Source organism: Hydra vulgaris, chromosome 03, assembly GCF_038396675.1.
Source record: "Hydra vulgaris chromosome 03, alternate assembly HydraT2T_AEP".
In the NCBI taxonomy this organism is placed as follows: Eukaryota; Metazoa; Cnidaria; class Hydrozoa; order Anthoathecata; family Hydridae; genus Hydra; species Hydra vulgaris.
Genome location: NC_088922.1, coordinates 5833441 through 5852500, shown reverse-complemented (window position 1 = coordinate 5852500; position 19060 = coordinate 5833441). Strand labels below are relative to the sequence as shown.

Sequence of the window (19060 nt, the reverse complement as noted above, 5' to 3'; positions counted from 1 at the left end):
ATATATATATATATATATATATATATATATATATATATATATATATATATATATATATATATATATATATATATATATATATATATATATATATATATATATATATATATATATATATATATATATATATGTTAATAATTTTGATAGTTGTTTGCAACAACTATCAAAATTTGTTTACTTTGGCAATTTTACCGTTACTTTGGCAATTTTAAGTTGATCAGGGAAAACTCCTAGGCTTACGCAAGACCAAAAGATTTTTAATAGAATATTGTATGAATTTATATAAACATTTCCGTTGATATCGTCGAATCCTATTGCTTTATTTGGTTCAATCGTTTTGAAAGCAGCTTCAAATTCCTTATAGGATATTTCAATGCAATTAAGATTTGTTGTTTTTTGAGGTAAAAATTCAAAAAAATTACTATGATTCCTTTTTTAAGAGAAACGCTCCGTTTTTAAATAAGTCATTGTAAAACTCTTTAATGTTGTATTTGACGTGATACTCTAAACAATCTAAATTAAAATCACCAATTAAATAGGTTAAGTTCTTTTCGTGGTTACTTTTTTTAAAAATATCTTTTTTTTGGTTTTGGTTACGGTTTCAATTACGGTTCTACTGAACCGAAATTAACTAGTTAATTGTGATAAAAACATTTTTAAAAACTCACTGGGAAAAAGTTTTTGGATACTCTTTAATTTACTTAGATATACATTATAAGGCTCTAAAAATAATTTTTTTTTATAAGGAAAGATGTTAAAATTTTAGTTTGAATTAGTTTTAAAATTGTAATTGAACAACATTTTGAAGAATGCCAAAGCCAAGGACCAAAATTTGGAATCACTTTGATGAAGAGGTCAGTACTACACCTGATGAAGAGCAACTTGTTACTGCAAAATACAAGTATTGCTTTGCAATTTGCAAGTTGACGAACAGAAACACATCCGGCATGAGATCACATTTGACAAGGAAGCATCCTGTTCAGTTAGCAGCCCTGGAGAAAAAGCGCCATGTTCCTTTTGATGAGTTTGAACAGGTGCAATAAAGTTTAGAAACGTTTTTACTTTTTTAATTTAAATATTAACTTTTATTTTCATATGTGTTAGTTATTATTACTATTACAATACCAAGATTTAACAAGATTTAACGATAAATATAAATAACTTTCAATAATTGCTGATGAATGTTTCAATATTAGGTATTTTAACATATTTCATATTAATTTTTAGACCTACAACGAAGACGAGGCTTATGAACATGTCCGAGATAATAAGACGCCATTAGTGTTGGGCGGTAAAGTTAAACAAGGAAGACTTTCCGGACCACTAGCAGATAAGGTCCAAAATCTAAAGCATTGGGTCAAATACAAGCCACAAGACCGTGAACAGCTTAGAGGAGACATTGAAATTGTCAAGTTTTTGGCCCGTTTAAATTTGCCATTCTCTTTGGTTGAACATGAAGCTTATAAAGATTTTGTTCACTACTGGAACCCAAAAATGAATGTGAAGGCTGCAACAACATACTCCCGTTTCAAGTATGCAAAATTTTAATTGTTTTAAATCAACTTTATTTTTTTTTTTTTTTTGGTTTACATTTGTTAATCGTTGTACAGCTTAAAATAAAAAATAGTAAAAATAATAATATAAACTTACAATGATAAAAAAATAACAAATATAAACAAGGTATCTGAAAGAAGATCACAAGGATCTTGTCGTCAGAACCTCAAGTAAGCATTTAACAAAGATAAGATAAAAAAAAGTTAATAAACTTTTACAAAACTACAAGGTAAATAATCTGATCTGAAGAAAGATCAAGATGATCTTGTCATCAGAATTGTATAGAAGAGTAAACCAATGTGGAAGTTAAAAAGTAAAAAGTATATGAACAATAAATAAAATTAGTAGGAATAAAGTTCTATAAACGTAAACATGTATATAAACAATAAAAAAGTAGACCAAAAAAAATTTTTAACTTTTACTACTAATAATAACTCAAAATATTATCTAATGAAAGAATGAGATTTTTCAGTTTTTTTTTAAAAAGGCAAAAAGTAATAGGTACTTCAAAATTAGAATTCGGCAAAACAAGTTTATTCCAAAGGTGTGGCGCTCGATAGGTAATACAAAATTGGTTAAAGTTTGTTTGACAAAAAGGTTGATTTAAAAAGTTATTATTTCTCCAAGTATATTTACTGATTGGTTTAAGAGAAAAATGATCTTTGAAAACGGCTACGGATAAGTTATTTATCCACATATATACAAAACATAAAGTATTAAATACATTTAACTCCTATATATTCAAAATTTTCATTTCCATAAAATAATGTTTCGAATGAGAGAAGCGATTTGCAAAATTGATTATACGGATTGCGCGTTTCTGATGGAGATAAAGACGTTGCAACTTACTTTTTTCAGTACTTCCCAAGCAATATTGGCATAATTTAAATAACTATGTATAAATGAGTAATAAAGTTGTATTAAGACTTTCATATTGAGATAGATTCGTAATTTATATAGGATCCCCATGTTTTTAGAAATTTTTGTGCTTATATAATCAATATGGTGATTCCAAGTAATATTTTCATCAAGATAAACACCTAAAAATTTTGTAACAGAATCTCTTTTGATTTTTTTTTTTTTTTTGTTCTTTTATCTTTACAATATTGTGATTCTATCTATATAACTGATACAAATTTACAATTTTTATAAAATGTATGATGGTAGGAGAAAAAATAAAATCTCACAACTTTATAGAATACAAAGAATATAACTGCAGGGTATCATTATTATTAAAAAAACGCGGGAAACTTGCAGAAGACCAGATGGTCTTGTCATCAAGAAACCGCTTGTACTAGTAATATTTTTTGTATTTTTGTTTTTACATGTTTCTAGTTTCACAAAATATAATGGTAGTTTATTTTATATTGGATTCACATATAATAAAATGTAAGATAAAAAATAATTGATAAATGCTAGATTTTGTACACATAAATATATGATTAGGCATAAATAAAATTATTTTTGATTTATATATTTTTTATATTAATATTTGTTATTGAAGTTTTTTGGGATTTTCGCTTCAACGTTAATTTTGGCTCTAGTTTCAGTATTAGTTTAGTGTAAGTTCATATAATTGTTTATATTTAAAACGAATTTTTTTAATAAGATTTTCAAACAATTTTGGTTATCTAATTTTGTAATTATGGCATTTCTGGATATCAGTTTATTATAGAGATAGGGACCGCGATATGAAATTGTGAAACGCGATAGTTTTGTTTTTCTAAACGGTATATTAAAGTTTCCTACTTCTCGAGTGTCATATCTATTTCTATTGCTTTTAAAGAAATCATTTGAGAAATGTGATGGGACAAGCCCGAGTTTATATTTCAGCATAAACAATAAGTTTTGATAAATGTTTATTCTATAGACGTTTAGTGCATTAAGGAGTTTTAACAAAGGTTCAGCATGAGTGAATTTGTCTTTTTTATAGACAATTCTAACGGCATGTTTTTGACGTCGATAAAGTGATTTCAAATTGGATTTATTGGTACTTGCCCATGCTATATTACCATATGTATAATAGGTCTGTATAAATGAGAAATAAAAATGTTTTAGATTTTCTTGGGATAACATTGGTCTAGCTTTGTATAGCACGCCAATGTTTTTGGTTATTTTTGTATTTAAATAGTCAATGTGTGCTTTCCATGAAATATTTTCGTCAATTAGTAAACCTAGAAATTTTGTTATTGAGGTTCTTTCAATATTTTTGTTTTCTATTTTTAGCAATGGTAATATATTAGGTATTTTTTTTCTTTTTTGGTTGGGATGGAATAAAATGTAATTGGTTTTTTCTGTGTTTAAAGATAATTTATTAGATTTTAGCCAGATATTAAGTTTTTCAAGTTCGATATTCGTTGTTTCAAAGAGTTCTTCAATAGACTGAGATGAATAAAATAAATTAGTATCATCTGCAAACATTATTACATCAAGTTTGTTTAAGACTTTTGGAAGATCGTTAATGTATATTAAGAACAATAAGGGAGCTAGAATGGAACCTTGGGGAACGCCACATTTAATCTTAAGCAATTTTGAACAGATATTTTCATCAGTATTAACACATTGCTGTCTGTTTAGCAAAAAATTTTTAAACCAGAGTAATGCAACATTTTTTACGTCATATTTTTCCAATTTTTTTAGCAGGATAGCATGATCAACAGTATCGAATGCTTTCGATAAATCTATAAAGATTCCTAAAACAAATTCTTTATTAACAAATGAGTAGTTGATGCTATTTACAAGATCTACGATTGCATGTTCGGTTGCATGTTGCTTTTGAAAGCCGAATTGTTTTGTATTTAAGATATTGTTGTTTGTTATATATTGGTATAATTTATTATAAATTATTCGTTCGAGGAGTTTTAAGAATACAGGAAGAATTGAGATTGGTCTATAATTGTTTAGTAAGTATGGTTCTCCAGTTTTATATATTGGTACAATTTTAGCAATTTTCAATTTCTCTGGAACGGTTCCTGTTGTAATTGAAGATTTAAATATTTCGAAGAGGGGTTTCTTTATTATCGGAAAGATACTCATTACAATATTGCTACAAATTTCATCAATTCCTGGTGCTTTGTTGATTTTTAAAGAGTTTTTTGCATTTTCGAGTTCTTCATAGCTTAATCCGTTGAAAGTTAGTTCGCTATTTAGATCAGTAAAATAATTTTCAAAGGAGTTATTTGCGGTTTGAATTTTAGACGCCATGTTAGGGCCAATATTTGCAAAGAAATTGTTGAATTGTTCGGCAATAGAGTTCTGATCGTTGTGTTCTATTTCATTTATAATAATTCTATCTGGTAAGCTGTTTGTTTTTATATACTTTTTTCCGATTATTTCTTTCATGATGTTCCATGTTTTTTTGGTATCTCCATTAGTTTTTTGAAGTAATTTAGAATAATAAACTTTTTTAGAATGTTTTCTGATTTTTTCGAAAAGATTTTTATATTGTTTATAAGTAGATAGGTTTTCTTCATTTCTGTTTTTCAAATATTTAACATATAGACTTTGTTTAGTTTTTGAAGATTTTTTGATTCCGCTGGTGATCCATGGACAGCTCAAATGTTTTACTTTTATTTCTTTTTCTTTGATTGGAAAATGATTATTATAGTGTTTTAGAAAAATATCTGTGAAAGTATTATATGCAGAGTTTGTGTTCCCAAGGTTACATTCTTGATACACTTTAACCCAATCTACTGCCGATAGTGCGTCTTTAAAACATTTAATAGAATTTTTATTTATTTTTCTTTTATAAATTTTTTTTTTCGAGTTATTATTTATTTTTGCATCATGTTTTATTGTAAAGTAAACTGGAAAATGATCTGTTATATCAATTTTTATTATTCCTGCTTTTAAGGAGGTATCTAGAAATGAGTTTGTTAGTATGTTATCTATAGCAGAAATAGTATTCGAGGTTACCCGTGTGGGTTTATTAATAATTGGTAAAATACAATGTTGAAACATGTTATCAAAAAATAATTTAGTGATCGGACACTCTTTGTATTTTAAACAATCTATGTTTAAGTCCCCGATACAGAACAACTTTTTTTGCTCTTTATTGATTTTAAGAAAAATTTCTTCTAGATAATTAGAACATTTTTTAATATTACCTTCAGGTGGCCTATAACAGGTAGAGACTATAATATTTTTAAATTTGGAGTTGATGATCTCTATTGTAAAGACCTCACTATCGGGGTTAGAAATGGAGTGATCTTTTCTCACTTTTATCACTTGATCATTCCGAACATAAGTTGCAATCCCTCCTCCTTTTTTGTATGCTTTCCTTTCAGAAGATAATAATTTATAATTTGGAATTTGAAAGTTAGAGTTATTTTGGATTGATTCATCAGAACACCAAGTTTCTGTTAGGCAAATCATACTGAATGAATAATTGCAATCAATTAGGAAATGTCTAAGTTTGTCAAAATTTTTATTTATGCTTCTTATATTTATGTGAATTATCGTAAAATTATTTTTATAAGCTTCAAGTTCAGTTTTGAAAGTTTCTGTTTCAAAATATCGAGAGTTAAAATTATACGTTTGAAAAATTTGCGTATCAGCGTCATTGAGAATATTATTCGCGGTTTCAAAGACATTAAAGCGCATCGTTTCAAAATCTATTGTTTTATTTTTTATTGCCATTATTTTAGAATGTAAAATTTAGAACGCGTTTACTCAGTAAAACAAAAGTGTGTTGCGCTATTTTTTAAAATCTCGTGTAAATATTTTATCGTATTTTAAAATGGCGTATTTACCTTCGCTTCTTAGTTTTTTAACTTCTTCCCAGAGCTTTCTTCGATGATATATTGTTTCTTGAGCGAAGTCTTCATTTATGTATAGGCCAGTTCCTTTAAGATACTTTACAGCATTGAGAATTTTGTTTTTGTCTTGGAAGTTTAAAAGTTTTATAACTAATGTTCTTGGTTTGTTGTCTTTAAATTGTCCAATACGATGAGCTCGTTCAACCACTACTTCGCTTTGAATTTTCAGTTTGGTTTTGAAAATTTCTTTAACAGCTTTTTCGCAGTCTTCCCAACTTTCGCCTAGTGTTTCTTGTATTCCATCTATTCTTAAGTTGTTTCTTCTCGATCGATTTTCTAGATCTATGGATTTTTTATATAATGAATTGATTTCTTTGTCGTAGTATTTCTTTATTTGTGATATTTTTTCCGAGATGTTGTTTTCTTGAAAATTTAGGCTGTCTTTAATGTCACGTAGGTCTTTTTCTATATTTGATATTTTACATTTGTTGTTATTAATGTCATTCTCTAGCATGTCTAATCTATCTGTGATAATTTTGAGATTTGCACTTATTATTGAGGTAAATGATTTTTCCTGGTCTTTTAATAAGCGTTCCGTTTCTTTGAGAATACTTTTTTTATTTTCTTCAAGCTTACTAGAAATCATTTTTTCGATGTTTTTCATTGTAATATCCATTTTTTTTTATGTAAAAACTTTTCGCTATTAAATAATGTCTTTCTTCCGCAAAAGCTAGAGCGCAAAATTTTCTTTTGATAGATAAAAATTTGAGGTAAATTTGTAAGGAGAAATCGTTTTTTGTAATCGAATGAAATAAAACCCATTTTGTTTTATTAATATTTAAGGTTAACTTATTACACTTAAACCAATTAGATATATGTCTGAGTTCTTCGTTCATTGTTTTAAAAAGTTCAGCGATATCATAGTTAGAAAGGAATAGGTTTGTATCATCTGCATACATAATGCTCATTAGTTTTGAAGCTTTATTTAAGTCATTTATATAAATTAAACTAGTAAATCAAAAAAAAATTCTTTTTTCAAATCCATGTTTTATGCAAGCAGAATTCTATTGGGCCTAGAAATTCTTTTTTTGTTATCTTTTGTAGAAGGAAAAATTACTGTTTTTTTTTTTTTTTAATTTAAAAATTACTGTTTTTACTAAATTTTTCTTTTTTAACTTAATAACTTAAGACTTATACCCAGTTCACACTAAATTCTGTTTTAAATAAACATGTTTTAATGTAAACATAGTTTTATAATAAACATGTTTTCAGTTTTCTTGCGTTCAGATTGAACGTTCTTTAGTATTTATATTAACGTTCGAAAATGGCGCTCTCAAAGAAAAACTTGATCTCGAAGTTACGAGTATTATTGTACATATCAAGGAAAAAAAGAAGACTGCAATTGCAGCACATACTGATAAACTGTATTACTGCTTATAATTTTGCGGTTTACAGAAAAATTTGGACTAAACCTCGCAGTCAAAGCTTTTGGTACGAAACAATGGTAAACTGTTGGAACGAAGATGATTGGATAAAAAACATAAGAATGTCTAAAGCAGCCTTTAATTATCTGTGCAAGGAAGTTTCACCTTTTATGCCTATACAAGGCACTAACTTTCGTAAATCTTTGCCTTTAGAAATGAAGTTAGCTGTGACACTTTACTTTTTAAGTGGATCTGCAGATTACCGAACAATAGCCAATTTATTTGGCTTAGGAAAATCAACTGTTTGTACAATAGTTCACAGAATTTGTAAACATTTTGTTGATAACTTAATGAAGAAATACATTTCCTTACCCTCAAGGGAAGAAACAATGGAGATTATAGTAAGTTTTGAAAAATTATATGGTTTTCCACAAGTAGTTGGAGCAGTTGATGGATGTCACATAAGAATAAAGGCTCCTCATAAAAATTCAGAGGACTATATAAACAGAAAAGAATATCACTCCATTATTTTACAGGGATTGGTAGACAGCAAGTATTTATTTAGAGATATTTTTGTAGGGTGGACTGGCAAATCACACGATTCAAGGGTTTTTAAAAATTCTCCCTTATATAAAGAGTGTCTGGCTAGAACCTTTTTACCTACAAACTTATCTAAAATAATTGATAATATTGAAATTGGTCCTCTTATCCTTGGTGATTCAGCATATCCCCTTAAAAATTGGCTTATGAAACCTTACTCAGATCGTGGAAATCTTAGTATAGAAGAAGCAAAGTTTAACGTTTCTCTTAGTAAATGTCGTGTGGTGGTGGAGAATGGATTTGGAAGATTAAAAGGTCGATTTCAATGTCTTTTAAAGAGATTAGATACAACAGTTGAACACACAGTCAATATTGTTACAACATGTTGTATACTACATAACTTCTGTACTTTGACAAAGCAAAAGTATTTAAATGAATGGATTGAACAAACAGAAATTGACTTAGTAAACCCTATATTAAACCACAGTTGCATTGAACTTGACAATAAAGCTGAGTTTATTAGAAATTCCATAAAAAAACATTATTTTACAACTGTTTAGTTGTAAATGATTTTTTTCAAACAATGTTGTAAAAGGCATGGTTTATTTTATTTTGAGAAAAAAATAACAAAACAAAGAAATTGCTTCACATTTTTTTAATCATAATTAAAAACTCTATCTCAGTCCCACTTTTAAGACGTTTAACATCCTTATCATTTCGGATAAGTACATTTGGTAACTTGGTAATCAATAAAGATGCATTATCTTGAACTGAAAATTCCTCTTTTATTGTGCAAGTAAGTTTTTCTAGTGTCAAATCTGCCAATGAAAGTTCTATTTCAATAAAATATAAATCTTCAACTTGACGAACTTTTAATATAACACATGATTCTTCTTGTTTGTGGTTTTCTAAAATACTTTCTAAAATTTTATGATCAATATCAGCCTGAGAGGTCATAAATTTATTAACAGTGGCATTTAATTGTTCAAACATTACCTCACTTCTTGATTTTTTCTTTTTGGATTTTTTAAAGTAAAAACTATTATCTTTTTTTACCAACTCTTCAGATTTAGAACTTGACGGAGTAGTTTCAATGTCTATATGTTCACAGTTTACTAACTCATTAACACAATTATTAAAATTATTCACTTCTGCAGTTTTTTTAATAATAACATTCATGCCTGAGGAACTTTTCAAAAAAGTTGGTAATGTGGTTGGTTTGTCACTAAGAACCTTATCAATTTCATCAAAGCAGGATGGTTTTTTGGAAGGACCAGTCCCACTTGTATTTCGTTTATTATCAATATAATTGCGATATGCACTTGTCAATGTGTGAATTCTTGTTTTACACATCTCTTTATCTCTGTCTTCATATCCAGAAGCTTGCAAGAATAGCAAAATTTCCTCCCAAATTTTTCCTTTTCTAAAATCCAAAAAATATGAAGTTATATATATATATATATATATATATATATATATATATATATATATATATATATATATATATATATATATATATATATATATATATATATATATATATATATATTGTGCTAACTATCAAAGAGAAATAAATATCTTGTTGTAAAAAGTACAATTTATAAACATTCATTTCCTTGTTTATTCAATATTAATGTAATTCGTAATCACTTCTTGTCTATTTGTGATTTATTTAAACTATTTAGTAACGAGTGGTTTGATTTTATTTAACAAGTTATTTCAATTTGATCCAACTTAACTGAAAAAAACAAAACAAAACCTTGTGCATGACTTCAACTTTTCTTGGATATTATCTTCTGACCATTTACTAATTAGTATTTTTGTTTCCTCATCATCCCAATGTCTAGCTCTCTTTCTAGATTTAACTTTTTCTTCAGCAACAGCTTTTTCCTCCGCCATTTAAAAACAGTTCAGGGTAATAAAACGCAATTAAAACAACCTCGCGACGTTGTTTTATTAAAACAACTTTTAACGTTGCGTGTTTTAATTAAAACCAATTTTAAATTTGATGAGAATAGTAAAATGTAAAACGCGTTTAAAATACGACAATTAAAACGTGTTTTATCGTCAGTATGAACGGGGTATTATTAACTTAATAACTTAAAACAATAGGTTTTTAACTTAATAACTTAAGACTTATTACTTAATAACTTAAAACAATAGGTTTTGAATCGCTGCGCTTTAATGTCTTCGAAACTGCAAATAATTTGCAAATCAATGATTTTTGTGACGTAATACGCAACTCAAATCAAATAAATAAAATGTATGGGGAAATACAAATTAAATTTTTGTTAACTTAATTAACTTTTTTTGGTCAAATTTTTCCATTTCCTTGTATTGTCATCGAAAATGATTAAGTGTGCAAAATTTGAGCAAAATTGGTTGAGAAAAACATATATATATATTGACACAAACATATATATATATATATATATATATATATATATATATATATATATATATATATATATATATATATATATATATATATATATATATATATATATATATATATATATATATATATATATATATATATATATATATATATATATATAGAAAGTAACCTTATATAAAGCATGGAAAAAAGGAGAGGTCCAAGAATTGAACCTTGTGGAACTCCACAAGTATTAAGAAAAGTGGATTGATAATCATTGTTAAATAATACAAACTGTTTTCGATTAGATAGATAACTTTTAAACCATTTTAAAATTTTATTTTTTATTCCGTAGTATTTGAGTTTATGAATCAAAATATGGTGATCGACCGTATCAAAAGCTTTTGATAGGTCAATAAAAATTCCTAGTGCATATTGTGATTTTTCAAATGATTTTGAGATTTCACGTACAAATTGGATAATAGCATGTTCAGTTGAGTTATCTTTCTTGAAACCAAATTGATTAATGTAAAGTAGATTATTATCATGAAAGTATTTGTATAATATGTTGAACAATTTTTTCTAGGATTTTCGAAAATGTGGAGAGAACAGAGATGGGGTGATAATTACTGATTTCAGATTTGTCCCCTTCTTTAAAAATAGGAATAATTTTGGCAATTTTTAATTGTTCTGGGAATACTCCTTGATGGATAGAAGCCTTGAAGATTTTAAATAGAACATCTTTAATTTGTTCAAAGCAATCTATAATCACGTTTCCATTAATTTGATCTGCTCCAATTGCCTTATTTTTTTTTAACAGATTTGAAGGCTCTTTCGAACTCATCAAAACTTAATTCGGAAGATAACTCATCTGAACAAATGCAATTATCCAGGGATTCTAAATATTCAGTAAACAAAGATTTGGTTTTAGGAATTTTTTCAGACACTGTTGGTCCTATATGAGTGAAGTATTTGTTAAATTCTTGAGCTATAGTTTTTGGTTCATGTAAATTTTTGTTATCGACTCTAACCATTTGTGGCAGGAAACCGGAGCATGATTTTTTTTTGCCAATAATTTCCTTCATTATTTGCCACGTGCGCTTTGTGTCGTTTTTAAATGTATTGAATAATTGGGAGTAATAATTTTTCTTCAAGTTTTTGCGAATTTTTTCAAATAGGTTTTTGTAGTTCTTATAAATTTTTTCGCTTGAAGCTGTTTTTGTTTTTAAAAAATTTATTTATAATTTTTGTTTTATTCTGGATGATTTTTTAAAACCTTTAGTAATCCAGGATGTATTGATACTCTTTGTTGTTATTGCTTTTTCTATGATTGGGAAATTAACTTCATAAACAGAAAAAAAAGTTTTGAAAAAAGTTTCATAAATATTATTAGCGTTATCATCAAAATTTATATTTTTCCAATGCAGTAATGATAGTTGGTCTTTAAATAACTTAATATTAGTCTCATTATAAATGCGTTTTCTTATTACTTTTTTGGTATTGATGTTTCTTTCTGAGTTTGTTTTATTAAGTTTCAGAAATAGAGGAAAATGATCTGATATATCAGTTTTTATGATACCTAATTGTATATTATTATTGAGAATATCAGTAGTTATAATATTATCTATAAGAGTCGCTGTATTTATTGTAACTCTTGTGGGTCGATTTATTAAAGTAACTGACCCTGTTTCAAAAATTGCGTCATAAAAATTCTTAATTTTATGGTCGTCATTATAGAGAAAACAGTTCATATTTAAGTCTCCGACTATATAGTTTTCTTTTTTATCATTATTTCCTTTTTTTATGATTTGTTGTAAGAACATGCTCAGGTTTTCGCTCACGCCGTCAGGTGGCCAATAACAACAGCTTAGTAAAATGTTTTTAGTTTGATTATTTGTAATTTCAATAGTTACAACTTCTTTGTCGCTGTCAGAAACGCTCAAATCATTCCTAAAACAATACTCAAAGTTTTCGTGAACATAAATTAATACTCTACCGCCGCGCTTATTCGTTTTTCTCTCTATAGAAATTATATTAAAGTGAGGAATATCAAAATTACTATTTATTTCATCTACTGTGATCCAAGTTTCAGTTAAACAAATAATATTAAAAATGTGTTTAGCTTCTTATAATACATCTAAAAGTTTTTCATAATTGCATTTCAAACTTCTTATATTGAGGTGGAGAATTACAATTTGCTTATTACTTTTTTCGCGAGCATTCTTAAAATTTTGGGATGGGGAGTCAATTCAATGGGAGTTCCAAGAGAACTAAATTTTTTAAAAAGCTGCTTTTTGAAGACCAATCTACACAACTTTTTTTTGGTTTTCTTAGTAGGTAACCAAATTGATATGTAACGAGAAATACCAATAATAACCAATTTTTTATTTTAATTTTAGGTTGCCGTTGTTGTACAAAAATGTGAAAATCTGTGTGGATGACATTCTAAAGAAGGAATTGCCAAAAACTGATGGATTTGCAATCTCAACTGACCTCTGGCAAAGCAGAAACAATGATGCATACCAAGTCAGTACATTCCACTATGTGAGTGAAGACTTCCGGTCAAAGATGTTTGTGATTGGAGTTTTTCCGTTTTCCGGACAACATACAACTGAAGCCATTGTTCTTTGTCTGGATAAGTATGTTTTAGTATTTTTATTTTATTGGGTTTAAATTTTCACAAATTAATACTTTTATTTATATCTAAAATAAAAACAAAAGTATTAGTATGTATTTTAAAGTATCAAAAAGCAAACAACTAATTTGACTTTGCTTTTCAGGAATGTTTCAGAGTTGGCCGGAAATAATGGAGTTTCGTCCGTTGTGTGTGTCCATGATTCAGGCGCTAATATGAAGGTGGCAATTAACAAGTGCAATTTTGTAGATGCATCTCTTTTGTGTGCTGATCATCTTTTGAATTTGGCAGTTAAAACAACTGTCAAAGAAACAAAAGGTTTTGAAAGTTTGGATCTTCACGAAGCAATCCAAAGAGCAACTGAATTAAGTTCAAGATGCCACAAGTCATCTTTGTCTGAGCAAAGAACTAAAAAAGAGGCAACTTGTTTTTAGTTTAACATCCTTTTTAGCTTTTATTGCAATTTAGTTTATAGTTTAATACAATATCAGCGCAATTTAAACTTCTCAGTACACTTTGTGTGACAAAATTTTTCTAATGATAGCTATCATTAATAACTGATAAAATGTTAACACTTAAAAAGTAAAAACATATAACATAGTTAATATCAGTTTTTAATAATAGTAAATAATACTAATCATCTTTTATGTTATGTTTCTTATAATTCTATTTTAATTTTTAGTTAAAGCTGTTGCTTGATGACAGTGATGTTGTTGGCAAGGATAAGTGCGGTAGTGGTGTAGTGGTAAAGAGCTCGCTTCATAAGCGAGAGGTTCCAAGTTCGATCCCCACCACGTCTCTGGTAGTACCGCGCTCAACTTGTTTCTCCGCGCAGCGGCCTTTATTCGTCAAGGTTTGTGTTTCGGAGTTATAGAGTGAAGGGAGGGTTATAACCACTATTAAGTTTTACTACTATTAAGTATAAAGTTTATCACTTTTATGATGTTGGAAAGCATTGTAAAAATGCGTCGTATCCTCAGCTCCGTTAGAGACATTCCTGGAAAAGATGACACCAAACTAGCTCCAGTCATTCCTTCAGAAGACAAGTTCGATCTTTATGATGAAATTTGGCCTATTCTGAACAGAGTTGCTGAGATTTCAGAATGTTTCTCTGCTGACAAAGAAGTAAGCATTCACCTCGTTATCTCAAACATTTACACACTGAGGCACAAATGCCTGGATTTCATCAAGGCTGGTGGGGCATCACCAAAAGCACAAATGTTTCACCAAAATTTGGTGGAAAACTTGGATGTTCGTTTTCCGGACACTGGTTGTCAAAACCTTTTTTACTCTGTTGCCAGCTTGCTTAACCCCTTGTACAAGGCAAGAGCTCTGAAAAAACTGGTTGGATTTGATGAAGCCTATCAGGCACTGATTACTCAACCCAATGCTTATCAGGAATGGATTGCTGCAACAAAATTATTTAATCAACAGTTACATGCTGAAATCCAAGGTCATGTCTCAGAAGATGATCCTTTCTATAATGTTGGAATGGAAGAAGCTCCTGCACTTATGACTTCCTATTCTAGTCCGGCTCCACCTGCAAAGTCGGACTTTGTCACTGAATGGGAAATATTTCAAAAACTCCCAGGGTTTGTTGGTGTGGACGTGCTGGAATTTTGGAGAGCAAATATGTACAAATTTCTTCTCCTTGCTCAAGCTGCTAAAAAATGGCTATGTGTACCTGCTTCCTCAGCATCTTCAGTAAGAGCCTTTAGTGCCAGTGGTGGAACCGTCTCTTATAAAAGAACAAAATTGCAGCCTGAACAAGTTGAAAAATTGTTAAACATTCACAAAACTACCCTAAGATCCAGATCAAAAGATGGTTTCTAACCAGTCAGGATGAAGAAGAATTGTTTGAAGAGGCTTCTACCAATGACTCTGAGAATTCAGCTGCTTCAAGTCAGGGACCTTCTACTTCAACTCTTACATCAGCAGTTGAAATGGATGACTAACTTAAATTAGTTCATTGCCTATGAGGCATCATTGATCTATTTCACTACTAAGAGTTTATAAAATTTGCCACATAGTGATTTCAATAGACCTTGTCTTTGAGATTAAATTTCAATATTTTTCTTATATTAAGTCACGAGCACAAACCTTAAACTTGTTAAGCCAACAATTTATCTAGTAAAACATTGTTATTTTTTGTTTTTCGTTGGTTTTTGCTTCAGCTTAAGTCTTAAATTACAAAATCAAAATTACAAATAAAGTTTTATTTCTTTTTTACATTAAATAGTGCACTTGTCAGTAATTTTATTAAAGTTATTTAGGTTTTTAAAAAACCTATTTTTTTAGTCGGAAAAAGTAATATCGTAATGAACCAATAAGTATCGTTATCGTTTGAGTTACGATATTTACGGTAATTGAACGATAAATATCGTAATGAATTGATAAATATCGAATTTTTTGATTATGATATTATCGTAATATAAAAAAACTTACGATACGCACATTCCGATATCTTATCGTATCGTAATAAGAAAAGTTCCAAGACACAGACCCTTAGTTTTCACACTATAGTCATAGTAAGTGGAAACCATGTGAGAAAAACAGAAAAATTTTTATACACCAATCAATACCAAAAGTTTTTGCGAATGGTTTCTATCGCTACAGACATTTTGCGCTAAACTTGAATTTTATTTATAAGAAAACAAAGGATATGTTTATGTACTTCATCCTACCATTTTTTTAATTTTATCTTGAGATTATACTTTCACATTGATAGCATAATATCAAATTGATATTTGCAAAAAAAATATTACAAAAATTGGACACTCCAATTATAATTCTTCTGAATAAAAATTAATTATTAAAAAACTAAAAATCCATTTGTAAAATAATTTTTTAAACTTAAAATTTTGTAAAACACCAAAATTAAAATCCAAAAATCTGCGAAAATAATTTAAATTATGAAATATAAGTAATCTAATTAGTAAATCAAATAATGGGAAAATACTTCTAAGAAAATGCTGCTAGAAAAACTATTTTCATTGGTTTGTAGTTGAAGGTTCTTTTGATTTCATTGTAGGAAAGTAACTCTTCAAGTACAGCCTGCCAATACCTAAAAAACAAAAATAAAAAATTACTCCTGACCTATCAATTTATTATACATGTTCTATTATCATTCAATTTGTAAATTCTATTTCATAAATCTACAAACACTGTAATTTGCATAGCTTGTTGAACAGCCTAGCTTTAGATATGTTATGGATTAAATAGCTAACCTTAACTTAATCTTAAACCAATAGAATAATTTATTCTTAAACCAATAGAATAATTTATTCTTAAACCAATATAATAACTTAACCTTAAACCAATAGAACTACTATATACATCTACACCTTAATTTACTTAGAAAAATAAAAAGCATAACATTAAGAAAGGTGCACTCTTATTGATATTTTTAAAACAGGTAATATTTATTAAAACTAATAGAAATAAATTATTTTCACATTTTGAATATCTTATCTTTTTTATGAAGGTTATATAAAAATATCTTGAAATGATTTAAATAAAATTCAAGTCTAAAAAAATATATTAATTAATTTGAACAAATATAATTTCTGAAATCGAGATATAATCAAAATGCAAAAGGATTTTCAGAAATAAAATGAAACCAAAAAATGTGTTGCTTGTAAGTTCTTTTTGATGTTTGCCAGCACAAATTTTTTAATAAAAAGCCATAAAACTGAACAGCCTTGTAAGCCATTACATCTGTGATACCTTTTTTGAAATTCACAATACTTCAAGTAATCTTTTTGTGACATACAAACCCAGAGTCCTTTTGGGACCCTGCATCCCTGCTTGGATCATGGCTTTACTTAGATAACCTTAACACAAATATCAAGGTTTTTAATAATCTGATACCTCGTATTAGATTACTATAACCTCATACAAAGTATATCTGATAACTTGAAACAGATGTTTATCAACTTTGAAAAAAAAACTACAAACCGTTTTTGTTTTTGAACATGCAGCATATAAATGGATATTAATGAATATAAATGAGAGAAACATACTTCATAAAATGATCTGAATGCATTTCTGCACATAAAAATGCAAACACAATAATATAGAACAAACATACTTCATAAAATGATCTGAATGCATTTCTTGGTTAGACACGGACAACACTAATGTGAGCCAGTCACATGTTGCAAGTTAAGATATTTGTAAACAATTTTTCATACTGTTTTATATATATATATATATTTATATCTTCTAATAAATATTATTTTTATGAAATATACTTTATCAACTATAAAATTTTTAAAAATTTTTTTTAAATGTTAAGTGACAAATAAATAAAAAATTGTGTAACATCTACATTTTAACATTTAAGATAAAGTCTTAAAAATAGTTTGTTTGTTTTTAATCAATCAATAAAAAATATTTTTTAAAAATGGCTGCCAGTTTTCTAAAAATTAGTAAAAAATTCACACAGCAACATCAGAGATAAACTCATACTTATCTTTTACTTCTTTTATAAAAAAATTCCGCTAACGGTCCTTAGAGTGTTAGGTACATATTTAGTTAGAGATTGTAAAGTTAATTCATTATTTTAGGTTTTAAGACTTTTTGAAAATCAAAAATGTCAACTTTTACAAAAAAAAAAAAAGATATCTCAAGACATATTTATTAACTTTCAAAATCTCTATCTAAAAAGAAAGATATTAATGCAAGTAATAACTTCAAATGTAAAACTGTGTGTATAGAAGAGGTAACATAGTGGTCTATCGAGCATCTTTTTGTAGACTTATTTATTATGATTAAAATAATACGAAGAATGTGTAAAAATACATATATTCTTCCATGAACAAAAAATATAACTCATATTTCAACATATTAACAGATTGAAACATTCAACTTTTGACCAATTAAGCCATGATTCTTGGTTACTTAACTGCATATTTTAGTGTAGACTGAACCGAACGTAAAGATATTCCAGTCAACACGACATTTAGTTTCAAGTCGCGCGAACAATTGGCGCTGAAAGATTTTTGGCCAAAAATTAACGCCGTGTTACATGAATAAAAACTTAAGATGTATTGCTCAAATTTTTATTCATGTAAAGTTAAGCACTTTGCTCAGTAATTCTTCAGCTTTACGTGAAAAAACTTAAGGAAAATTGCTAAAGTTTTTATTTACGTAAAGCTGACCAATTACTGAGTAAAAGCAATTGCGTATTTTTATTCACCCTGCCTATAAATTCATTTTGATTTAAAATATTTTTTCATCGGTTTGGTACGGTTAAAAACAATATTTTGGAGGTCATTTTTTTCATATATTTAGAATTTTAAATTATATACAAATTTTAAAAGCACCAAAAGAAATTAAAAATTTAAACAATTTTCTCAACATTTTCAACCGACAACGTAGTTTTCTGGCAGTGACGACATTATGATAATGATTATCAGCAGTAGAAAAAAACCTCTCCAAAGTTGAACAAGTTGCTGATATATATAGATAATTTTATGCATAGTTAGATAAAATTGGGTACTGTAATTTCATTACTTTCCACCGCTTTAAAACATTTGTTGTTTCTTCAGCTTTTAAATGATGATCAATTTCTAAACCCAATTTAGTCGTTGTTGAAGCACTGCGTGCTGAAATATCTTGTTTCAGTTATTTTTCTAAACAGTTTGTGGTAACTTTAACATTTTTATCACTTTCATTGTCTGTTTTGCTCATTGAAACTTTTTTTTTGTTTTTTCCTTTTTTCCTTAGTCAATATTGCTTCTTTTATTTCATCACATTTTTTAAATTCAAT

The 19060-nt window shown here is 27.9% G+C and overlaps 3 protein-coding genes across 3 annotated transcripts in view; 2 read left to right on the top strand and 1 right to left on the bottom strand.

Annotated features, from left to right (window-relative positions):
• Window positions 1–19060, top strand: part of LOC101241641 (uncharacterized) — a 79576-nt gene that overhangs the window by 3701 nt on the left and 56815 nt on the right. The window lies entirely within an intron of this gene.
• Window positions 7813–8835, top strand: LOC136078410 (uncharacterized). Its single transcript, XM_065794182.1, has one exon. It carries the CDS (start codon window positions 7813–7815, stop codon window positions 8833–8835), a length of 1023 nt encoding a protein of 340 aa, XP_065650254.1.
• LOC136077899 (uncharacterized) lies at window positions 8916–10353 on the bottom strand. Its single transcript, XM_065792131.1, has 2 exons — window positions 10035–10353; window positions 8916–9698 (listed from the first exon to the last, which is right to left on the bottom strand). The coding sequence occupies exons 1-2, from the start codon at window positions 10172–10174 to the stop codon at window positions 8921–8923; spliced, it is 918 nt and encodes a 305-aa protein (XP_065648203.1). The 5' UTR covers window positions 10175–10353; the 3' UTR covers window positions 8916–8920.